Source organism: Vidua macroura, chromosome 7 (genome assembly GCF_024509145.1).
Source record: "Vidua macroura isolate BioBank_ID:100142 chromosome 7, ASM2450914v1, whole genome shotgun sequence".
Classification (NCBI taxonomy): Eukaryota; Metazoa; Chordata; class Aves; order Passeriformes; family Viduidae; genus Vidua; species Vidua macroura.
Window position 1 is genome coordinate 24,012,934 of NC_071577.1, and position 24,820 is coordinate 24,037,753.

General features: G+C 45.0%; 3 protein-coding genes across 6 annotated transcripts in view; all 3 read right to left on the reverse strand.

The window, feature by feature from the left end:
* The window catches only part of SLC4A10 (solute carrier family 4 member 10), a 187,066-nt gene extending 180,423 nt beyond the window's left edge, over positions 1-6,643 (reverse strand). Inside the window, exon 1 of the mRNA XM_053982049.1 lies at positions 6,578-6,643. The gene's annotated coding sequence lies outside the window, so the exon portion shown is untranslated. The remainder of the gene's footprint in view (positions 1-6,577) is intronic.
* A 1,524-nt stretch (positions 6,644-8,167) lies between these two features.
* TBR1 (T-box brain transcription factor 1) lies at positions 8,168-15,973 on the reverse strand. Of its 2 annotated transcripts, XM_053982054.1 has the most exons (7): positions 15,115-15,973; positions 14,512-14,666; positions 14,059-14,180; positions 13,562-13,720; positions 12,644-12,705; positions 10,436-10,553; positions 8,168-10,330 (listed from the first exon to the last, which is right to left on the reverse strand). In XM_053982054.1, the coding sequence occupies exons 1-7, from the start codon at positions 15,804-15,806 to the stop codon at positions 9,710-9,712; spliced, it is 1,929 nt and encodes a 642-aa protein (XP_053838029.1). In that variant the 5' UTR covers positions 15,807-15,973; the 3' UTR covers positions 8,168-9,709. The 2 variants fall into 2 exon arrangements, with proteins under 2 accessions (XP_053838029.1, XP_053838028.1); XM_053982053.1 differs by having other exon boundaries at positions 8,168-10,553.
* Positions 15,974-19,952: 3,979 nt separating this feature from the next.
* PSMD14 (proteasome 26S subunit, non-ATPase 14) overlaps positions 19,953-24,820 on the reverse strand; it is a 46,760-nt gene continuing 41,892 nt past the window's right edge. For all 3 annotated transcript variants that reach the window (XM_053982011.1, XM_053982008.1, XM_053982010.1), the window contains 3 exons: positions 23,761-23,886; positions 22,551-22,613; positions 19,953-20,378 (listed from right to left, as the gene is read on the reverse strand). In XM_053982011.1, coding sequence (XP_053837986.1) covers positions 20,280-20,378; positions 22,551-22,613; positions 23,761-23,886 — 288 coding nt within the window. In that variant the 3' untranslated portion in view covers positions 19,953-20,279. The remainder of the gene's footprint in view (positions 20,379-22,550; positions 22,614-23,760; positions 23,887-24,820) is intronic.

Here is a 24,820-nt window from a genome sequence, read left to right on the forward strand (position 1 = left end):
TTGTAGCATGCACAGTCAAAAAACAGCCTCTAGCTTTAGCATATACATGCAAAATAATTGATTTTATTATGTACAGAAAATTAGAAGCTGTCAGAAACAAAGCCACTAGTAACAGCCGCGAGGAAGAATTTCGAATTTTCATCGCCTAGATTGCAGAGGCTAGTCTTCACACAGTTGTGAGGTTTACAGCTAGAATATAAATCTAGACAGGATTCAGTGACAGCTGATACCCTATCCAAGCTTTCGGTAAAACTGACATACACACACCATAGACTGATGGTGGAGACACTCAAGAAAGATATTCCCACTAGCTGTGGTTTGTCATTGCAGGCATTGTAATACAAGATTAAACTTTGCAGAGGATATTGCAAATATAATAATAAAAACCTAATCTTGCACAAAATAAAAAGGAAGAAAAATATGATGGCATGGAATAAAAACCCTAGCTGAGTTGCTCCTAAATCTCTGATGAATAATAAGAGGACACCAAGATGGGGAAAAATATGGAAGAAAAAGCTGCATTACGCTATTTTTCTATGGGAAAAAAAAAAAAAACCAAACCAAAAAACATGAACCTCAGTGTTTCTCAGGCAAAACAGTGCATATGTATAACCAAAAAACTATGCATAATAGTTATAGAATGTTCTTCTATCATTCAGAAATAATATTATTTGAGACAATATTTAATCCTATAGATTAGTTCTGTATTGGCTTAACATAACACACTTTTCTTGCAATTACAGAGTGGATGACAATTTTTCACAAGTTTAAATATTTTTATAAAATAATAAATTTTAAGTAGGTTATTTTAAGATATCATCTTGCCAGCAACCTTTCTGAAAATTGTGTTAAATTTCTAATTTTTTTTTAGTCAAAAATCTATTACAAATCAAAGTTAGATCAGCAGAGGCCCCATAAATTGTAATGCAACATCCATAAAAATAGGACTTTACCTGTTACATGTTGCTGAAGAAAAAACTCAGAAACGGATGCTGATTATGCAACTAAAAATGTTTTACATTGTAGGTTCTTATAAAACATGTCATGTTAAATGTTTTATATGAGGTAAACCCTTTACAATCACACAAAAATGTATATAAGTGTAAATTTAGAAGTTTGGGTACAAAAGAAAGCAGCCTTGCGTGGGTCTCCTTCTCTTCAGTAATCCTGAGCAAGGCTTTCCTGGTTTAAGCATTCTCCACAGAAGGAGTTGCAGGAGAAAGCACTCGTCTGCATGCGCTGGTTCTAAACACAGCAAGCCACGGAAGAGCCAGTGAAGTGCCCCCCAGTAAGGAAAAGGGTGGTGAAGAGAAAGGCAGGGTCTGGAGCTCCTGGGAAGCTTTGGAGATCGAGCAGGGTAAGAGACCAGAGGCTGCCTGGGGACTACTGGTGTATGTGCATCAGCTTGGAGCTCTGCTGCTTCACCACGCAGGAATTCAGCGATCGCATGCCTTATCCTGAACAGCTCTGGGAGAGCAGGTTTTGGGTTAGAGATAAGCCCATCTCCTACCTGCCTGTGAAAGGGATCGCCAGCTTCCTGCTGTCCTGCCCTTGCACCCACCAGCCTGGCAGCCTTTCCCATGCAATAGCACCGTCACCATCCAAGTGACTTCAGAGATCTGAGCTGACAGCAAAATAACCCTCGTGAAAAGGGTTGAGTACACAGAACTACACTTGAAATCTCCTAGATCCTTATCCTGAGGCAACTGTAGATATTAAAACAAAGTCAAAATTAAATATAGCTACTGTTTAGCACATTGTGTATTTAGCACAGGCATTGCCCTTGTCCCTCTATAACTGGGAAATGTGACCGCAGTGACAGAACTGCATTTTAATTACCAGGAGGAAAAAAAAAGCCCAAAACCCACAACAGAGAGTACTGCCAAAGCAGAAGAGACTTGGGCCCTGATCCTACAAAGACTTATGTGCACATGTACACTAAACTTTATACCATTACAGGACAATCATTTGTGCTGTTTCTCCAGTTACAGTGTATTTGGAAAATAAACATATACCAGTAATGGACTGCTTTGGGGTTTGGTCTTTTATGTTACATCTGACTAAATGGCCTATGGGGCAATATAGTCCTGAAGAAATCTTACCTGCACGAGACATTAAAATAAATTACATTAATTTTTTTATAGGCCCATCTTTTATTTCTGCCATTACATTTCACATTACTTTAGTTTATATCTGTTTATACAAATGAATCCATTTGCAATTTAAAATAAAACTATTTTAAAATCGTTTTTATTTATATAGTGATGAGAAAGAAGTTATAAGTGAACAGTATACAGAAATACAGCAACTGAAACACTGAAATATTTAAAAATACAATACTAAATGTTAACATCAGAGGGTTTTTTAGTATTTAACACAAAGGAAAAAACGCGCTATACTAAATAACACTTCAAAGAAGGTGGTAAGGATTTGGGCATTATAAAATCCTAAACACTTAAAAGAAGAATTTAAATATCTAGTTAACTACTTTCCATTCAATTTTTGAGCAACACTTTTATACTAAAAGGATATAGCAGGCCTAAATATTGCCCTGAAAGGGGGCAAGTTCTTGTATTACACACACTAAGCAATTTGCTTTTGATTCAATTATTAAGACAATTAAATCATCAGAATCAACCTTGACAATAAGCAGAAAGGAAGTTTCAATTATTCTTAAAATCTAAACAGTGAAAAACAAAAATGTAAGTAGAGTAAGATATTTGTTGATGATTTCATAATTACGTTACTACAGGAGAAACAAATTTGTATGTCAGTTTGTATATCAATTAGTACTTGGTCCTATTCTTTCCATCAAGAAGCACCTGCTTTGGATTGTATCTAAAACACAAGAGGAGACAATCAGATTGTTTCAATACAAAGCAGTATTGAACCACTGAAGCCCATGAAATGACATAACTATGCCCCAGATTAGGATTTAATCCATGCTATTCTGACCCTAACTCTGCAACAAATGCCATCCTCAATGCATAACTGAAATAACTAATGATGTGCCCAAGAATAGTCATTTAGAACCATAAGCACTGGAGATTTTTCAGTGAGATTTTCATAATTTCTAAACACAGGTGACTAAACCACTTGGAGATTTTTGAAAATGTCCCTACCCTCATCATTTATGCACTATAGGTTCCACAGGAAAGTCAGGAGCCAACAATAGAAAGCAAAGCCCTTTACCTCTTCCTCAATACCCTGCATCTAATTAAGGGAAAGGTTTCTTCTCCTAATGTTAAAGTAAACTGAGCTTCCAGGAGAGAGTTTACACCAAGTTTAAAGTAACACCTATGTACAAACCCCTCATGCTTTAGAAGTATAGTGGGAAAGCAGTGGGAATGTGGGGAGAGGGGAGATGCCTCAAGGGTTTGCCGAGGGGGGCTGCAGTGCGAGAGCGGCTCCTTCTCTGTGTCACTGCACAGATCTCAGCTGGTGATGTGCAGGCACCGATCGCAGAGCAAAAGGCAAAACAGGAGGTGCTCCTGCCAGGCCCTCGAGTGGACTTCCCAGACAATGCAGGATGAGCCACAACTTTCCCCAGGGCCAGAGAGCGGTCACCATATTTCTGCAGTGTCTCCAGCAGGAGGTCTGGGACTGAAGGGTGAGAGAGCAGCACCGATGTTTTGAGTTGGAAGTCAAAAACATGATAGCAAACATTTCCACAAAGGGAATTAAGCTTTAAACAGGGTGTTGATCAATCATAAAATACATATTTTAACTTACATTTATGATTTCAGTTTAATTCTTAGTGGGTGGGTGGGTGTCTTCATCTAAACTAGGACACCTTTCAGCAGCATAAAATTTCTCTCAACTCAAAATATCTATGTTGCTCTTTCACCCTCCAGTCCCAGACCACTATCTGCTTTCTGGATAAACAAAAGCAGCCAATATGTAACCAAATATGGTTAAAAAAAGAAGCTTACTTACAAAACTGAATTCCATAGCATGGCCCACAGAAATTGACGTGACTTTTAGAAAGTTTAATTTATGTGCCAGTGCCATCAGTTAAAAAAAAAATTACCCAAACAAGCCAAAAAATTATATTTCAAATGACTGAAGTGGGAGCTTGGATGATGTGCTTTGGTAACTCATCAATGTTTCTACTATATTTTTAAAAAATCAAATTATTAAGTGTATCCTAAATCAGTCAGTCACTTCAAGGTACACGACTATCACAATTATTGAAAAAGGCCTTGATCCTGAAAACATTTATGTCTGTGAATTTTTAGACAAGTGAATAGTCTTTGTAGGACTGACCTCTTACTTTACGTTGTTCACACATATGAACTTGTATGCACGATCAGAGACTAAAGCAGAAATACACATTTACAAGCTATCAACATTTTACCTAAAATGTCTCTTAAAACGGATTCAAAGTCATTGCCAGCTGTTTCTTATTTAAAGCTTAATATCCGTGTAATAGTATAGACAGTTTTACACAGAAGTATGCAAAGTTTTTCATCCTTTTTGTCTTTGGTTTCGGAAAAAAAAAATTGGCCTAAAAAATCATCTTAAGACCAAGAATATCATTCATACTCATATCAGCCCCTTAGAATTAGAAACACTCCAACTATGAAAAATCACAGTGATAGCATGAATAAAACGTCAGTGGTTTTATTGTGTAATATATTTTATAAGATAAAAATTTACATCTAATCAGCAATGGCAGCCTTGGATTCTAATGGATTCATAATTATCCTACATCCAAGAAGTAAAATATTACATATGCTCAAAAATTTAAGAATTAAATAGATATATTTCAAACAATATCTGGCTTTTTCAGACATAAATATTTGAACAAATGGGCTTCAAGGGACCACGCTCTGAAATAAGCGATGCTTTTGTTTGCATTTCCAGATTAATACCCATTCTGATAAAAGCATGAAATGTTACCAGTAAGCTGTGCGGCTCCCTAGACCTACCACAAATATATTATCTGGAAAGAGCTGGGTACTGAATGCAAACAGTCTGCTGCCTTCCCTCTACTTATCACTCTGCTGTTTCAATATTTTTTCTTTGACTTTCTGCCCCCATATCTTAGCAAGTGACACATTCCCTACTGAAAACCACATTTATGACAAGTTTTAATACTTGGAATGAAAACTTGTGTCCATTCTGCGCAGAAAGTACCTGGAAAGTGTACTTTCATGCAATATCCTTTCTTTCTGCTTTTCCCAATACACACACATGTTTGTAGTTTGTTTTTTTTTTTTTTTTTTATCACAGAGATTTTAAAATTGTCTTATGCAATTTAAATAACATTTCCAAAAACAGTAACCTTTTTGCAGGGAAATATCAGAGCATTTCCAGTTGACAAAGTAATTTGTGAGGGACATGCAAAGCACCTGAAAAGACAGACTGCAATGAAAACCATTTTAACTATAGCAACAGCACTCACTGCATAATGTTAAAAGGAAAGTTATGCAATTAGGTCTCTTATCAGATTTACAGAAATTCAGATTATGCCATTTGGGGGAATAAAAAAAGAAAAATCATTGTTCACCACATATCTCTTGAGCACTACCTAGAGGAGGGGAGTGATGACCAGACAGTGAAAATTAGGAGGAACGTGTCCCACCTTATGCCTATTCTGCCAATCTGTCTCAGTTGTTCTTCTAGCTCCATAGGTTTACATGATTTTTTCCCTAATTTTTTTTTTTTTTTTTTTTTTTTTTTTTTTTTTTTTTTTATGCTGACAAGTAATACAAGACAGATTCTTGCCTTCTTAGGATCTTGCAATCTAGTTTAGACATAGCACGTCAAGTGGTGATGAAAGAAGGTTAGGGTGGGTTTGAAAAGATGAGGATTCCAACAGTAAACGATGCAGAGACATCAGTTTGGTAATGTACACATGTTTTGCATGATTCATTGGACCAAAATGGCCAAAGGAACTTAAAAAGCTGTCAAAGGCATCTTTACCTCTGACCTACCTAGTCATCCATCTGCTTCCTCATACTGTCAATCAAAACCCTCCCATCCTTATCACTATTCTATTACACACATTTTCCACAACCATTTCTCCTGCAGCTCTTAAAAAATATCTTAGCAAACATTTCAATCAGTCATTAAAAACCTTGTTAAAATATGCAATGTGTCATCAAATATGCATAGCGTACTCGTGCAAAATCTGTAGAGCGTAAATCACTGTATTACATTTGATATAGTATTAATGTGAAACATCATAGAAAGTATTAACAATAGGAACTTTGAATTACTTTCTACAGATTGAAGCTTGATTTTGTGTTATATTGAATAATGGAAAGGCAATTGAATAGATTATTTTACACAATAATTAAATGAAAACCAGTTCAACATGCCTAGAATAATAATACAAACTACACGTAAAATTTGTGCAATTAATTGCTGTTTTAACAAATTCATACACGGGGGGTTGCTTCAACTAAACTGTACACGCTTCAATTTAAATATGCCAGGTCAAAACCCGTGCATTCGCTCCTCAGTGAATGCAAACAATTTAACGGGTTGGTAAACGTATGTTTAGCAGATATACAGGTGCACCTCTAAAAATAATATTCTAAAAAATTATAATAGTAATAAAGTGACCTACCGACAGGAAATAGCCTGTTTAACTTCTGCAGCCCTTATCTCTTCCAGCCTCTTGCACAAATAGTTATGGAATTATCCTGTCGAAATAATTATGGAATAACATCAGCCACTCACGCACAGGAAAGAATTTTGTTCAGACCTGTCTGTCACACGTTACGTATTTATTCCAGACCCGCTGGATAACCCCCGCTAAATAAAACCTGGCGGAACCTCCCTGAAGAGCGGTCTGCCCGGGGTGACTGCCCGGCGGGCAGCAGCCCCGGCACGGCGGCGGCAGAGGGGAAGCGGGCGGGGAACGCCGCGGTGCCTCGGGCCGCTCCCTCTGCCCTCTCGGGGGGCAGCGCAACGGGACTGGCAGCGGCCGGGGGAGAAGGAGCGGCTTTTGCTGGCCGTGAGCGGGGAAGGAGGGTCGGGAACATGCCATGGGTTATTTAGGGTGCGGGAAGCCAGGAGGAGGTCGCCGGGACAGCCACTTACGGCGCCGCTGAGGGGGCAGCTGGGGCCCGCCGGAGGCGGAGAGGTGCGGGCGCTGCGCGGGGGGACGCGTGCGGCGCCCCGGCCCCCGCCGCTTGGGAAGAGGCGGCTGGGGAAAGACGCGCACCGCCCGCGCTTCTCCGAGGGACGGTCCTGGGGGCACTGCCCCCACAGCCCCTCTCCGGGTGGGGTCCCGGGGCAGGCCCTTGAGCTCGAGGGCACCGCGGGGCGGGCACCGCTCCCCGCAACGGGCACGGGTCGGCGGCCGCCCGGCCCCTCGAGGGCAGAGGAGACTCTGGGCGCGCAGGGCCCCACTCGGGACCCGCACTTTGGCGGGGGTGGAGGGGACGGAACGCAATTGGGGTACTCAGGTGCCCCCCGTCAATACCGCGGCAGGACAGAATACCTCTGACGGCTCCACGCCGCGCTTACCCCACCGCGGAACCAAGAGTAAGCCCGGCCGGTTACCCCCCAGCCCCTGCGGACTCGGTCCACGCCGGTGCCGGGCCGGCACCTGTCCTAAAGCCCACAGGTGGTTGTCTCTAAAGGGGGCAGAGGGAATGTCGCAGAGGGACAGGTAGTACTGCAGGAGTGGGGCCTCCGCTCCCGCGCATAGGGCAAGCTGCTCTCCCGAAAGGGAGCCCGCCTTGGGGGCACTGTGGGGCTCCGCCAGGGCAGCCCCCGCCCTGGGAAGGCGAGGAGAGGCTGCAGGAGGGCAGCATTGCGTCCCTCACCTCTGCTCCGCCAGCGATGGCACCCCCCGCCCCGCGCCAGGCACCTCTCCCGCCTGCAAAGTGCTGTCAGCGTTTTTAAGCGTCAAACACAGGGATAATTATAAACCTCTGAAAACCGACGGGGTTTCATCTCCCTCTTTCACCGACTGCAAACCTCCACGCTCGGCCACGCGATGTAAGCACTGTCCCCTACGCTCCTCCACCCCCCCAAAAAAGGACAAACGCGGGGCAAGCGGAGCAGCTCCGTCAGGGAGAGCAGCGGCGGGACTCCCGCTCCAGAGCCTCGTGGTGGGCCGAGAGCGAGCGAGCCCGCCAGCTTCTTCCCCGTGATCCCACCCGATCCCTTACTTGCAAATCGGCGAAGTGATTTATCCAACACGACATTAACGTTTTGCCAGGTTTATTTTACTTGTTATACACAGACGATACAAACGGGCAAAAACCGAAACATTTCTCAATGGAGCATGTACTGGTATAAATTATTCAGTTCCACAGACGTAACAGAACAAATATAAAAATCACAACATTCGATTTACAGAAGAGTCAAAAATATACACACGTTTATGACCCTGAATTTCTATTAGGAAATTTCCCCGTCGAGTGTAATCTAGACTGAATATTTAGCCCGATGCATATTTCAGTTCGTAATTGTTTTTTTTTTTTCCTTCCATATAAAAATGCGTTAATTGTATAGATTTGCTACTCAAAATTCGAAGACTTATTATTCTGCTTCGCCGGGGAGGGAGTCCTGGAGGGATATTACTTCTCCTTCAATAGTATAATAAGAGGTTTACAAGAATGATCACTCTTACTTTCGATGTGCATTTGATTCCCCAGGAAGTCAGATCTCAGTTAGCTACTTTATGAAAAAGTCAATTCCAAAACTAAATGCAGTAAAATATACAACTCACAACTCATCTTCACTGGACTACACTATGGTTACCAACAATTCAGTCGTCTATATCTTTTTTTCTTTTTTTTTTTTTTCTTTTTTTCTTTTTAGATTATTCATTACAAAGATTTACAGCAATATAAAGAAAGACGGGGGAACTGCAAAGAAATTTGAAAATAGTTTGTTAGCATATTTGGCACCTGCAGGGACCAGTAATGGATTTGGCACTTGGGGGCAGGGGAAGGGGGATTCCACAAAAATAATAATATTGCTGATCTCGAGTTATTCCTTTCAAAGAAAAATAAGAGGCAGTTAATTTTGGTTCCAGAAGGCGTTATGCTCTTTTAATCGACTTTCCTATGAGACGTATTTCTGTTCTTTTGAAGGGAAAGCTGAGCTATTCCTTAGCTGTGTTAGCCCAGGGCACCACGTAATTATTTCATGCGAGGAATTGGAGAGAAAGTGAGAAACCCATTACCCGCTGCTATAGCTATGGATCACTGACATTTCCAGAGGCATTTAGGAAGAGTGTTTACCTGGGGAGGGGCACGAGGGAGAGGGAGCAAAGAGCGGGGAATGGGGTAAAGAAATTTAAACAGGATCTAAGTTTTATGACTTAACAATGAAAACAAAACAAAAAATCCAAACAAATAAATAAACCGAACCAAAGAAAAGTAATCTGTTACAATAAAATAAATACTATGTACAGGCATTTCACAGGCTGTTTTCCCCACTATTACTGTTTCCCCTAGAATCCATCCGTGGTAAAAGGAAGGAAGCGCTGTACGGTTTGAGAGTCTAAGCATCCTACTGATCAGTGGGTTTCGGTGCGGCAGTGCCCCCCGCGCCCCCGGGGCGCCGCCGGACCGGGCGGGGAGCGGGGCGGGGAGGCGGCGGCGGCCGCGGCCGCGGCTCAGCCTGCCTGCCTGCCTCCCTGCCGGGCCGGGGCACGGATGGGGCAGCTAGGGGCGGGGGTCAGTGCGCTAACGCGGAGGAGTTATTGTGCAAAAGGACGGCGGGCCGGCGGCCGCGCCTAGCTGTGCGAGTAGAAGCCGTAATAGCCGATGTCCTTGGCGCAGGTCTTTTCGCAGTCCCGCTGGGTAAGCACCTCGCTCTTGAGGGGCGAGGAGCTCTCGGACACCGGGGTGTCCGAGGGGGAGATCCGCCTCCTTTTGGCCTGCTCGTAAATCCCAGAATCGGAGGAGTCGATGGACTTAATGGACGACGGCGTCTCGATCCAGCTGGAGTCGGACAAATCTTTGGGCTTGGAGTCCTCGGCGCCCGGCAAGGGGGACCGCTCGGGGGCCAGGCTCTCCGCCTCCTCCCCCAGGTAGGGGTTGCCGGCGGCCATGCGCGCCGCCGCCGCGCTGTTGGGCCAGCAGGAGAGCACGGAGCCCGACTTGCTGCAGTACTGCGGGGGGCTGCGGGCCCCCCAGCCCGAGGGGTCGGCGTAGTAGCCCAGCGGCCGCCCGGCGCAGCCGGCCGCCTGCAGAGGCAGCGCCTTGACGCCCGCGGCCGCGTAGGACAGCAGCGTGGCCGCGTTGCCGGCGAAGTCGGTGGCCGTGTCGTAGGCGGAGGCGGCGAAGTCGAGGCGATTGTTGGCGGGGGCGACGAACCAGCGCTGCGGAGAGGGGGCCCCCGGGTCCTCGGCTTGCTGTGGGGAGAGCAGCCCGTTGGTGTGGGGCACGCTGCGGTCGGCGCCGGGCCCCGGGCCGGCTCCTGCCCCGGGATGGAAGCGGGACTTGGCGTAGTTACTCACGAACTGGTCCTGGAGGAAGGAGCCGGCCATGGCGTAGCGGGCCCCGGGCACGATCTGCGAGCGGGGTGAGTCGTTGGGGGAAGGCGTCAGCCGGTCCATGTCGCAGCCCGTGTAGATCCTGCCCAAGAGAAGGGGAGAGAGCTGGGTGTCCGCCGCAGCCCGGCGCCCTCCTCGGCGCGGCACCCGGCCGAACGCGGCCCTCGGGGGACGAACGGGACGGCGCCGTCCCAGCGCGCTCCGGCCCGGCCCGGGAGCCTGCGCTCCTCTCCGGGCTTGGCCACTGGCATCGGCCGCGCCGAGGGCCTTTAACGGGGAAAAGGAAAGACGGGGGCAAGAGAGAACAAATCTTTCTGAACCGGCTGGCCATTCCTTGACGGGACTGAGATCCCTCTCTCGGTTCCAAACCCACAACCCAAAAGCGTGAAATCCCGCGCGCTGACACGTTGACCGGTCCCACCACATGTGCAACAGGCAGCCAGCCCGGTCATTTGCCGCGAGCAGCATGAGTGGCAGACTATGGAATCCTATCGGCTGTTTAACACTTATTATTGGGAGTCACAGACGAACCATCAACATTTTACTGATTTTAAATTAAGCTAATCTTTAAACACCTACTGTAGGAAATGTAAAGCCAGACACTTCCAGTGTTCCCTGCTTGGCCTATATATAATTCTCCCATGCTGGGCTGCAATTTGCGATTATGAAAACTTTAATGGATGAATAACTACTATCTGTATTTAATTCAGGCTAAAACTGTGCTTTAATTAACCCTCCACGCCTCCTGGAATTTCTTATCCAAAATAAACTTGGCCCTTAAACAAATTCAACGTGCTAGACAACATTGAAGCTTCCCCCTCCCCCCGTCTCCTTTCAAGTGACGCCCTATAAAGTTTTTCCCCTATCGAAAAGAGAAAAGCACTTTTAGCTGGGGCCGAAGGCCTTTCCCAAGGCCGCACGTACTCCCGCAGAGCTCCTGGAGAGGGGGCAGGCTCGGCTGCCGCCCTCTGTGGCACCAGGGACCGCCGCTGCCCTCCCGGTGGCGGACCTGCTCCTCGCCACAGCCTCGGCGACCCCCCCCCCTGAGGGAGAGCGACCGCACCACAAGCTGCTCCCTGGGGATAGCTGGAGCTCGGCCCCGGGCCCCTCTCGCACTAGTTCAGCTCTCGGCGTAGTTTCCACCCTTGTCCTGCAAGCCAGCTTGCTGGTGGCTGCTGGACCGCGGTCCAGCGGAGAGGCTGAAGCAGGCGCTTAAGATACGCACGGGGTGAGGCGCTCGAGGCCAAGTGAGGCCACTGCCCGCCACAGTTTAGAGAGGAAAAAGGGTCCTCAAAGGCGGAGGCCCGTGCCACAGACCAGAGCTTGCAGCGGGACAGGCGAAATCCCTGTCGTCTGCTCCTCGGGTGTATGGGCAGCCCTGCGGCCACCACCTCCCGCTGCCCCAAGTACGGCAGGGGGATGCCGGGCGGGTCGTACCCCGGGTCAGGGGAAGCCTGCCTACAGGGCCTGCAGGCCGGGATACCCCCGTTTTTGTCCCGAGGGCCGCGAAAGGCGGCGGCAGGGGCTGAGCGTTGATGCCGGCCCGGAGCCGCAGTCGGAGGGGCACCAGCCGCCTGCGGCGCGGGCGTCAAGGCCGGGGGGTCAGACCGCTGGGAACGCCTCGGAGGCGGACGTGCAGAGGCAGAGCAGGGACAAACAGCGATTAAAACTTCAGAGGCTTTAGCTCCACCCAGAAGGGAGAAGGGGAAAAAAAATCAACCCCGGAGAAGAATAAAACGAGACGAAGACATTTCCTTCCGGACTCCGGCTCTGCGGACCTCGGAATGATGCAGACCCGGCGGGTTGCCGGGGACCGAGTCCCTGCTGCTCCGGTGCTTCTTTCGGAGCCCTTAGCACAAGCTTGGAAAGAGGCGCCAAGATACGTGCCAGGAAAAACCAACAACAAAACCCCCGCAAAGTGCCAAAGGGAGATGCGGACTCAGGTGCGGACAGCGCGGCCCCAGGCGCGGAAGCGGCCTCAGGGCTGCGCAGGGCCTCGCCGCAGGGACAGCCCCTGTGCCGGAGCGGGCGTGTGCTTCCCTCCCGGAGGGCTCTAGAAAAGCCTGACATGACACATCTCGGTGTGAAATGAGGCAGCCCTCATCCTAAATCTCCCCCCTCTGACATGTGTGTGCAGCCGGCAAAAGGGTAGTAAAAATCCGGTTTACTTACGTGTCATAATTGTCTCGGAATCCTTTTGCGAAAGGGTTGTGGTCTATTTTCAGCTGCGTGATCTAGGGAAAGAGAGGAGCAGAGCACACGTTGTGAAAGCCTGAAAAATATACCCCACTGCAGCCAACACGTTTTTAAAGGACCAGGCTTTACTCTAGTCAATCATACTGCCTTTAAACCGTGAAAAATAAGCTCTGGCATGCTTATAGACATCACAGTCTAATTTTAAGATTTACGTTGTTATTAAAAGTACGGGAAAAATCAATATTTAACCCCATATTTTGAGATGCGTTCAGCATTCCTAGTGCATGGGTATGAATATACTGAAATCCAGAAATTAGACAAAACGTACCGCAGAACGGTAACTAGGAGTTTGCATTTGCATCGAGCAAAATAATTAAAGCGAGAATGTGGACTGAACATATGTCATTTGAAAAGGGGGCACCAGTCTGTAGCAAAGCCAGACCACTCCGAAACGCATCCAGGCATTAACGAGCTTTTAATTTGAGGAAGTTGCTCCGTCACCCCCGGCGCAATCAATGAGGATGTTAATTGATCTTTGCAGACATAAAGCTTAAGCTAACAGCTTAACAGCTAACTAAGCTGTTTCCGACTGGGAGATAAATGTCGCGGGCCAGCGCCCAGCCCCGGGCGGAGAGGCAGAATCGCGCCCATCCTGGCGGGAAGGGCGATGCCGCTGCGAGCACCCGGAGGGGGCTCCTGAGGCGAAGGCGGCCCGAGCGGCTAAGGCCGCCCTCGGGATGGCCAGGGAGGGCTGGCATAAAGTGGGGAACAGGGAGCCCCATCTCCCGGCGCCGGAGACCCGAGGGAGGGTGGGCAGAAGCCGGGCCATCCCTGGTGGGCTCCCTTGCGGGGAGAGGGAAGACCGCGAGAGGAATAAACCAGGGAGCTCTTTACATCGGTGTTTTGGTAGGCGGTGACGGCAATGAACTGAGTCTCGGGGAAGGTGAATGTCTGCACTCTGCCCGGCTGGTTGGTATCCTCCGTCCCGTCTTCGTTCACCTCCACCACATGCAAGCGAGGTTGGTACTTGTGAAGGGACTGCAAAACCACCATCTGTCAGGCATGGCAAAAGGAGGGAGGGGGACGCGGGGAGAAAATATGAAATTAGAGCGAGAAGGACGAGGAGAGCAATGCCCGCTGGCCGCCGCCTCCCCAGGACGGTTGCGGACTTCCCCGGCCGCACCGAACAGCGGTGTCAGCTTGGCCAATGCGCTCAGGGCCGACGAGGCCCATGGCAAAATGAAATGGGAGGACTTTCTCACCACCACCCCCCTTTTATTTTCACCTAACGACACGATCTAAAAAAAAAATACACGTCCTTTCGGAAACGGTAGGATTTTAACTAGAAGAAATAAAAATCATTCTGGCAGCGTCTGCGTTCCCCCACTGACCTGCCCGTTGTTGTTTGATGCTCCTTTATTGTTTGTAAGTTTTAATTTCCCAAAGGAGATTTCCTGACGCATCCAGTGGGCTCCCGTGTTGGGGGAGTCGGGATGCATATACACCCGGTTTCCTAAGCAAAACAACAAAAAACACAACCACATCACAGTTCTCGTCTGTACCCCGGTTCTGCCGCTGCATCCGCACACGAGGGTGAAGGACCCCGTTAAGTGGATAATATTTTATTGCCAAAACTCCCTTCATTTTAAACGAAAGTATTAAAACAGCTTTTCCCGAACACCTTTTACTTTCTCCTCCACCCTCCTTTTTTTTCCTATTTTTTTAAAAAAAACATCGTTGGCCCATTTGCTTTTAAGAAGTCGCCAGAGCCAGTCCGCAATGGCATTAATTAATCATTCTCACCTACATATGTGTCGAGAAAAGTGTTAATTGGAGGAACTTGCCTTGTACATTGGTGTCCGCCTTGCCGCAAGGAACCCATTTGCCTCCCTGAAATCTCCAGTGATTGGGGTCCGCCAAAATTACATCCACAAAAATATTGTAGTGAGCCGTAGGGTCGAGACCAGAAATATTAAAGCTTAGGAAAGGGAACATGCGCCTATAGAAAAAAAAAAAAAAAAAAGGACAAAAAAGAAAAGGGAGGAAAAAAACGAAAAAGAAAGGGAAGAAGGAAAGCAAGCCATCGGCAGCGACAGGCACACGCAGAGCACCCAGCCGTTGTGCTTTATCCTCACGGCTCCCGATAGCGACTGGGAAATAAAAATCAAAAGAAGCCCCGTCCCCGGAGTGCCGAGCTTTCCGCGGGGAAGGGCTGAGTGCAGCGGGCGCGGGAACTTGCGGGGAGGTAGGGAGGGCTGCCCCGGCTGGGACCGGCTCCGGCGGGAGCACACTCCGGCGGGGACCCGCACCGGAGCTCCTGGCGACCAGGGCAGGGGCCCCGGTGACGGGGGAACAGCTCCGCCGGGGCGGCGGTGGCTCCGGGCGGCTCCCCCGGCGAAGTCCGCTGCTCAGCCCCGACACCCAGAAAGGTCCGCGCGGTGGCTTACCTTCCCTGCTTCGTGATGATCATCTCCGTCTGGTGCCGGTGAAATTTCAGCCAGAGTGGCCTGTTGCACAGGTAGACCTGAGCCTTGCCGGGAACCAGCCCCGGCTGGGTGGAGGAGAACTGGTAGAAAGGTGCCCCTTGGTAGGAATGGCCATACTGCTGGGGGTACGGGTAGCCCGCCGTGGGGTAGCCTTGCGGAGAAGAGTTGGACAGGAGGCTGTTATAAGCTCCGTTGGTGATCACAGGATGATGAGCCATGTAGCGGCTGGGGCTGGCGATGGAAAAGGCTGGGTGAGCAGGTCCATGCTGGCTGGGATAAGGGAACATGGTACTAGGAGCAGAGGCAGCAGACTGGGGCTGGCTGGACTGAGAGAGCAGATAGCGATCTGCAGCAGATCCATCGAAACTGTGACGAAGCTCAGAGACCCCGTCCAAGACGGGAGAGAGTTTATTTCTCTGGACGTCCCCTGGTGTGTCCTTGGAGTCAGGAAAATTGTCTGTATCTGACTGATTCGTCATCCCCCTGGTAATTTTTTTCAAAGGTGAACTTCTCTCCAGGTTGTCAGTGGTCGAGATAATGGGATGATCATGCAAGGCAAGCTCAGATCCGCCTGCATGTGGGTAACTGCTGCTCACATTGAGAAATTTCTTGGAGAGCATGATAGAGGGAGAAAGACAATGCTCCAGCTGCATAGCTCTAGCACCACAGTAATAACCCTTCAGTCCCTGGATCTGAAAGGGCTTCCTAGTATCAGAAGCTAGACATCCTGGGACCCACACTAGGCAGAAAGCACTTCATCTACCAAATGCTTCCCCAACGTTTGATTTACTTTTTTTTTTTTTTTTTTTTTTTTTTTTTTTTTTTTTTCCCTTCCTTCCCAGGGAGAAGAGATTGGCCAATTGACACTATGCAGCAATCAGGAAAGACTCACTTTTGATCTTGCTGCTTGTGGAGAGGATGAAACGGCTTCTGCCATTGGTTAACCGCTGACAGTAATTTAATTAGATAGACATTAATTAGGATAATCACCTGGCTCCTGGTCGCGACGATCATGGCAAATTGAAGGAGATGATTTTATTGTGAGATAGAAGGAAGGGAAAGGGGGAAGGGAAGAGTGTTTGCTGTGAGAGCTCATTATTATGTGACCTTTCTAGCTTTTTTTTTTTTTTTTTTTTTTTTTGACTACGGCTGGAAAATAAATCCGAACCCTGAGATTCCCCAAATATTGCGCGCGTATACCCCACCTTTGTGCGTCAGGGAGAAGAGCGGGTCCTGGGCGCTCTGGGGAGCAATAGCGAGGGGAGCGCGGGGCTCGGCGGCCGCTGCCCTCAGCTCACCCCCGCGGTTTGTCCCCAGCGGGGCGCAGTCCCTCTCCCCCAGCTCTTCTGAGCGATCCCCGGCGCATCGCCCCCACCCTTCCCACCCATGCCTGTTTCGCGGGGGAAAATCCACCCTCCGTGCCCGCTGACAGTGGCCGCGTATCATCTCTTTTAACTTCTGAAATAATCATAAGCCCCGCAGCCGAAGTGCCCTAATGTATTTGCCGCGATGTTTACGGGTTCTTTAGTAAATAAATATTTTATCTGGGAGCCGTAATGCCGGAGATTATCAGCAAAACAGCGTGGAAGGCGTCCACCTCCCCATCCGTCTCCGGATTCCTTTCGTCTCGGTGCCTGCTTTCCCTCAGTGACTCGGTCCCGCGGGCAGCTCTCGGGAGGGGCAGATTTCTGGTAGCACCCTTGCCAGGGGCTGCGGCCCGCCCCGGCCGCGGGGTCGATCGGAGCTGAGAAACCCAAACCATGATGGTGCTGCGGCAGGAGCCGCCGGCACCCTCTGCCCAGGGGGGTCTCCGCGGGAGCGGCGGCCCGGGCTGTGCTCCCAGGCGGGCGGGGGCCGCGGGGACTCGCAGTGACCGGAGGGACCGGCCGGAGGGTCCCGCGCTGTGCGCGGCCAAGCCTCGGGCTATTGAAAGCGGGACCCTCCAAGGCGCAAAGCTGCGCCTGAAGAATTCAGGGGGCCCGCTGGCCACCCCGCCTTTGCCAAGCACCAGTCTCAATTTCTCTTCCTATGGAAGCCTGCCTTTGAGTTTAAAGCACGGGGTTTGATTTTCGGTTTTTTGTGGGTTTGGGGTTTTTTTATCTGGGCAGGAGCTCTCCTGTTCCATTTTTCTTAATGTTGTCCCCTTAGTGGTTTGGACTTCAGGTATTTTACAGACCACATGTCTTCCCAGGTGACATCAGCAGCTGGCTTCAAATTTCACTGACAGATAATGCAGCCTGAACCACTACATAATAAAACCGAACCACCGCATAACTGCCTGAAGCCAGACTGAAACTTTGCAAACTCCGATCCAGAGAAGACTAGAACCAGGATGACTTGACAGAATGTGTATTTCAATGCTCTCAAATCCCGTGGCCATTTATTTTTCTGTTGTTTAACCGTGAGCTACTTTGGTTATTTGGTACTTCATAGATGCCGACGTACACACAATCTCTGCAAGGAAATTATTCTAATAAGACAATTTATGAAGCAAAAAGCAAGCAGTTTACTGTTCTACTCGAGGGGTTCAGCGCATGCAACTTTCCATACACCACCTTCTTTCAGTGTTAAGAAAACGGTTTCATTATTATCAGTTCTAACTAATGTTTCCGACACTTGTTTCACCAGTGCTCACCCTTTCCTTTTCCTGTTTGCAACAACAGAAGGGTAATGGACTTATACAGGCAGGAGATGGACCGAAATGCAGATAAACCCTCGGAAATGCTGCCCTGAATTACAGAGCTACAGCCATATAGATGCAGAGCTGCAATGAATTCAGTGGTATACTGCCAATCACATGGAAGTGCTAATATATGCCAAAAATCTTCAGTGCACAACTCCTAAACTGGTATAATAGGGGGGATATGCAATGGCAGGTGGTGTTACAGAATCGTCATAGAATGGAGTGAGGTTTGCTAATACAATATGCCCGTCCTTCACGCTGACAGGTGACAAGGGGTCATGCTGCTAATGAAGGTCTGCTCCATTGCGGCTGGAGGCTCAGAAGGTGGCTGCTTGAAAATCTCTTTCTTCCTCCAACATCATATATGGGCTGCTGCTTTTCAGGTTACGGCATACACACAATTCTTTCAAATCCTCTGTGTAGCTCCTAAAGCACTGGACAAAAATAAGGAAGGATGCCCCAAAAACCTGCCTTTTTATTATTCACGTAACATCTTGGTAAATGGAAAATTGTGTCTCCAAGTCAAACTGAGGAGTGAATAGAAAGCAGGGTACCACAGCACAAGCTTATACTACGGGAGATCTGCATCTCCAACAGACTCTCTTCAGCTACCCTCTGCAAGATGTACATTTGTCAAAATTAATTTAGAATATGTAAGACTCACTGGTTTGTCTCCCTGCTTACACCAGCCTCTCACGCATGTATACACTGCAGCACTGCGCTAGCTCCTCTCCTGTTCTGCAGTGCCATGTTACCCACGACCTGCCAAACTCTATCTCCCTCGTGGTGTTACACGTGTGTGTGGGAGTAGAGAGCGGCAGGGATGCAGAGCCCCTCTGGCAGACGAGCCCCAGGGCAGGTCCCTTGATCAGCTCCTGCCCCATCTCACCCCGGGCGTGCGCAACCGGCAATGCGAGGCCTGAATGCAGCCCTCCTCAACCACCCGCAGGTTTGCAGTGGGAATCTCCAGAAAGAACTTCCATTTAACTACACACAGGCAAATGTGGTTTGGTATGTCTCCATTTTCCCAGTCTGATATTCCACTGCCTACTGTGGGGGCAGAGGGAAGGCCATAAGGAGGGCAGCTGCAAAAATCTGCATGTTTCCCTCTGAAGTAAGTGCACGCTAAATATACTTCGAGAGAGAGTTAGTCTAAAATAGTAAATTAAAAGGCCTCAATAAGAAATTTCAAACAAAAGAAAAATCTTTGAATGGTAAAGTGTAAGTAAATAGGGCCATAAGCCAGAAAATAAGACAATTTAAGGGTTATTTCCTTAAGTATGCAAATAAGAAGTCAATTTTTAAAAAAATATCAACAAGAGATGCAGATAGTTTTGAAATATTTGCCTGCCACTACTGTTCCTGTTTACTAAAAAACAAAAACCCAAACCAACAGTAAAGAGAAAAAGAAAACTTCTGCCCAGACAAAATAATCAAATCAGCCTAAGCAACATCCAACACTTGAGAAAAAGAACCCTAACAAAAATTCCAATCAGTCCCTGCCCAAAACCCAGAGTCACTCCCCAAACCCAGATATTTGGCTTTGTCTGCTTCAAACTAAGGAAACCACTTGCCTTCCTGCAAGTGTTTCCCTCTCCAGTCAGTAGAAATGGTTTTAAATGTCATATTCTAGTTGGGACTCTTTCCATATACTTATATATATGGACATTTCATGTGTGTTCTCTCATAGGAGGGTGGGTTCATGAAACCTGGAACAGCCTCTGTCACTTCAATGTTTATTCTCAGAATACTGCTATTTATGACACCGCTTGTGAGAGTTCTGTGATTCAGTTATCAGCAAGTGAATTAATTTCCTTAAGGTCAGTTGTCTTCTGTAGATATTAGTGTTTGAATAATATTCAAAGAGAACTGACAGAGGAATTTTCAGCATTTTTGGTTTTGTACGTGCTCAGAATTCAGCACTATGATTTTTTTTGTTCTAATCTCCATGTGAGAGTAACCAGTAATCAATGGGAGCCAAATTCCAGTAGAGAATTTTTGCTTTCCTAGCAATTAGTATCTCAGTAGTTTTACAGTGGGGGAAAACAAATGTTTACTAATAATTTTCTAGTTTGTTAATTCCCGCTGTCCTTTCTCAAAAAACACTGTCCAGAACTTAAGACAGATATGTAAATGTATTTTTATTATGTTGCAACAATCAAAATATATATGTACTACTGATTTTTCCCCCCAAATATTAAATGAAAATGTATTCCATTTTTTTCCCACGTTGTGTTCTTGAATGCTTTGGAATCTGTGAGGACCCTGACATAAAGAAACTGAAGCAAATACACAATTAGACTGAGAGGTGTTATAGTGCTGCACTTACATTGCAAATGAAGTCAGGTGTCTCCGTTTAATCAAATAGAGCCTCAACAACCTCTGTTTTGTATTAGAAACAATAAACAAATATACACAGAAAGTATCACCAACGGTAAATCAGTTATTTAAATACAACTGTATCCAACATAGCAGCTAAACACTGGACAATGTTTGAGGTCATCAGCACATCCACATGCTCTTCTAAATGACGTTTAGGGTCCTGAAATACAAAGGATGCCATGAGATGAATGACTGAAACACGTCTCTGAAAGATTTCATTTACTTCAAGTCTATTCAAGATGTCTGTGAGTTAATGAACACAGGCCAGTAATGCTCCTAAATTTTCCATTCTAGGAAGACCTAGCAAATAACTGAATTCCCATGAACAAAATTTTATTAAGTCATACTAACGGTTAAGCTGAGGATAGGCTTAGGAAGTAAATTTCTATCCAGCATATCAAGAGTAACCGTGGCAGATGTGAGTTAGTTTACAGGACAACATACAACATGTGAATTTTACTATACATCTCACTAAGGCCAATATTTTAATCTTAGTTCTGGTACACTGCAATTTGTTTTGAGATCTTTGCAAATGTGTGCTCTAATCCTGCGAAGATTCAAGCATCATCTTACACAGTCTTTGAATAGTTGTGTTGACTGCAAGAAAATTAGTGTATCTATACCCATAAAAACATGAAACATGAAAAATGTCCTGTCAAATGCTCTTAGGAATTGAATGTTAAGCCTGAGCAATTTTCTGAAAATACATATTTTTACACACTATTACTCAACTGATGTAGGCATTTGTGGGCATCTGCATGCAACAATAAGATTATTTTTGGTTGAAAATCATACCCATGCACTTCTTCAGTTTCACCACTGATATGAAATAATTAATCTCCAAATAATGCAAAAATATCACGCATACCTTAAAAAGATGTCTACAGTTTATTACAGTATTATGGTAGTAATTCTTGTGTGTAAAGAAATTAAAATATGGAAGACAATCATACATGGGAATTGTAATTTCTTTAAAGATGGAATTATGTCAAAATGTAATGAACCCATCTAAATTTATATAGAAGACTGCTACTGAATCTGTGTATGCTGCCCTTCTTAAATAACTCCTTTTCCAAGATCAGACAGTTCTCCAATATTCTTTCGGTTCCTAACAAACTATACACCTAATAACATCATATCCCTATTGTGAGTGGCTGCTTGTTTACAAAGCTTTTCATCTAAGTTGCATAAAAAACCCCACTTGAAAATTACTTCACTGAACCATTTTTTTCATTTAAAGGAAACTTAAAAATTTTATCAGGAAAAAAATTCTTTTATTTTTGAAGAATCGTATCAAAATAGTTTTTTCACGTATGTGTAACAACTAGTGAAGCTCAAGTTCTGTTTGAGATGACATCATAACCCTTAAAATACAACCCTTCTTACATATTTTATATGTATATATTTATGTATGTGTAGGTGTGCATAAACTCCATTGTTCTGAATGCTACAGAAATACATGAGTGACTGAACAATAGTGCAGATGTGTTATGACATTGCTGCTAGAAGCTGACACATAAGAGCAATCCAGAATCTTTTAAATTTTTCTACTGCTACTAGCAATACAATAAGCACTGGTTCTTTAAGGACACACTAGATATTTTAAAAGCTATTTCTTGTTTTCATTGCCCTTCTTGAGCACAAGCTCTTACAAATTTCCTTTGCTCTCCTCTTGCTCACAAGAGCACATTTCCTCAATCTTTATGTTGAAATCAAATGTAGAAATAGTTTTTTGTTGAGTCTTTAAAAAGACATTATATCCTAACATTGCAAAGGAATGGTAATGAATTGAGTGGGTATTTTCGGTTTCAGCTGTGGTCCTAAACAGTTTTCCTCAAACACCAATACAAAGGAACTCAGCCTACCTGCCAAGTGTGTCTGAGAGCTAAGCACTGACAGTGTGTTCATGAACTGAAGATTGGGGTGAGCTGGCTCTTTGTACAAACACCCCCCCTCACCTCTGTTTCCATGATCACCACTTTCTAAGTGTCTCCACAGTCTGGGTCTCTCTGAGACAGACTTGGATGTTTTTATGTCTCTTAGAAGAAGTTAAAACAAATGAAAAAGGAACAGGGGAAACTACTAAATTTCAACACCGTTCCTCAGCATATAATAAAAACACATATAGAACATGGCTTGCAGATATTCTGCCAATTACCTACAGTCAAAGGCCCTGTTCCTTGCACAACCTCCAACAAAAATAAATTTATTATTTGAAGCACTGAAAATATCATGCATGTAGAACTAAAATCACCTCTGCACATGTAAAAAATTAGTATTTAGAATGAACGAAGCATATAATTCCACCTCACTCTAATTCATCACACCTCACCTGCTTGCCAACATTTTTTATTGCCAGCTGTTCAGGTGTCATCTTATCTTCTTCTTCAACAGCCTGTGAAAGAAACACAGAAAAGGTCAGTGTTTCAGATTTCATTTACTTTTCCCCCAAGCCACAGATTCTCAAAATACAATTCTGTTCCCTTAAAAAAAAAAAAAAAAAAAAAAAAGATAAGAAAAATCAAACAGCAACACATTTCATAAAGTCAAAAGGAAAGGTACTTCAGCTTTTCAGCAGACGTGGTTTTAATTACTGAATGTTAGTGCAAAAGATCAAGGCAAATACTTATGAATGGTTTTATTGTCACATATTTACCAAAATGTTAGTAAGCAAAAATCTTAAATGAGCAGTATCAATAGTTAAAGATAGTTAAATAGTTAAAAACGGTTAAAATAATAAAATAGAACCAAACCCAGCATTTCTATACTGTTTCAGCTACTGGAGATTTGATCTTAATTCATTTTTGTACTGTTTAAAGTAATTTATTTTAATATATCTTGATACTGTTATGTTGCCTTCAAATACAGTGTCCTCATAAAGTTCATCCACTAACTTAACTACTGAATGTAATACTGAATTTTGGTTGTAAGGACTTCCAAGGAGTTAAAAAAATAACACTTGTTAAGAATTACTGACATGATTACTACTCATACAATGCTTTTTCAGATCTAGTATTTGTAAGAAATATTTCTAAGTGTGTCAGTATTAAAACAGGACAAGCAGCTGTGATTCCTCTTACTTACAACAATAACAAATTTCTTATCTAAACAGAACATTGAACTGGGCTCTGGAATGCGTTCTAAATACTTAACAGCCTATCTACTAGACTGAAACAGATAAATAACCTTTACTCTGCCACAGTGATCAAACAGTCCTTGACTGAAGGATTGAAAAATTTGACTAACTGCTCATTTTGATCTACAGAAATCTTACATTCTTGTCACTAAGTAAAAATCGCTATGATTACTCACATTTCAAAGCAAAGCATGTAACTAAACACTTGGACAAAAGTTTAGGGCAAAAAGTCTGGTGGCAGTGCCTGAGGAGCTAATCTGGCAACTTCCCACAGAAACCATACGTAGCTGATTAGCACGAACTACAGTCATTCTGAACTAAGCAATTCCATCTGAAATTTGGTAACTAATTACTTCACTTATCACTTCACTACACTTATCCCTATATCATTATGGGATATGAATACCTTGTTATAATTCTTAGCTAATTCTAACATCTCCTTGACTACTGTTTCATTGAGTTTGCAATGTTCACTGTAGTCCTGAAGTGTCAAACCTTCCATCCAACTCTTCTTATGCAAATTTAGCAGCATCTGCAAGACAAAACCTCTTTAGAGCATTCACCATAAAATACTTTCAGAATACTATGAAGATCTCTTTGACAGGTAACCAATTTATAGTAAGAATATAAAAAAAAAAAAGATCTTACAATGTCAGTGTTTAAATAGAGGAAATACAATGATAAACTACTCTACTAGAGTAGAAGATAGATTTGTATACTTTTAAAGATCAAACCTCTTGAATCCTAAATATGAAAATGAGGCATGAAAATATGGGTCACATTTACTTTGACAGGAATACGTAGATTTGTTTTCTAGGATTTGTTACTTTTGCTGCAGGTTAAGAATGCACAATTGCCTTGTAGCAGGGCTAAGAGAAAATTGAATACTTTAGCCGCCATATAGTCGAATAGCTGAAGCTTTTGGCCTCTGACGAAGTTGAAAAATATTTTAATGTTTGGATTAAATTCATAAAGTAGTTACACAGGCTTCACTGATTATCTGATCTGTATGCAAGCAACTGACAGTTATGATAAAAGAGACTTTGAAAGTGACCAAAGCATGACTTGTGTGTCTTTGTCTCATACAGAATAAGCAAGCATAAAAACCATAGGATAAAATGCGCAGAGATTTGATGGTGATAAATGCAGGCACTATTACATATATATCTGAAGGTTTTACTTGACACTTTCATGTCATCTTGAAAGAGCAAAGGAACAATAGCAATAGCAATTTCTTTATTTTCATGAATAAAGGAAGTGTATTTTGTGGATCTTCTGCACACTTGATGACAATAGGGAGGACTCCTTCAGCAAACAAGTTTCAGCTTGCCTTCAATTTGTGAACATTTACTAGACATTTCTGAGAACTGGTAATCCCTATAATTGCTATCACCTGAATAAAAATACCTGTTTCATTCTATGTAGAGCTTCCAAAGCAACCTGGCTTTGGAACATGTGAAATGAGT

Excerpts from the sequence above, each read along its gene's own strand:
- TBR1 (XM_053982053.1), bottom strand. The coding sequence starts at position 15,806 with ATGCAGCTGGAGCATTGTCTTTCTCCCTCTATCATGCTCTCCAAGAAA. Across the intron at positions 13,721-14,058 it reads CATCAAACAACAACGGGCAG|ATGGTGGTTTTGCAGTCCCT; the intron begins GTCAGTGGGGGA and ends CATGCCTGACAG. Across the intron at positions 12,706-13,561 it reads CCGCCTACCAAAACACCGAT|ATCACGCAGCTGAAAATAGA; the intron begins GTAAAGAGCTCC and ends CTCTTTCCCTAG.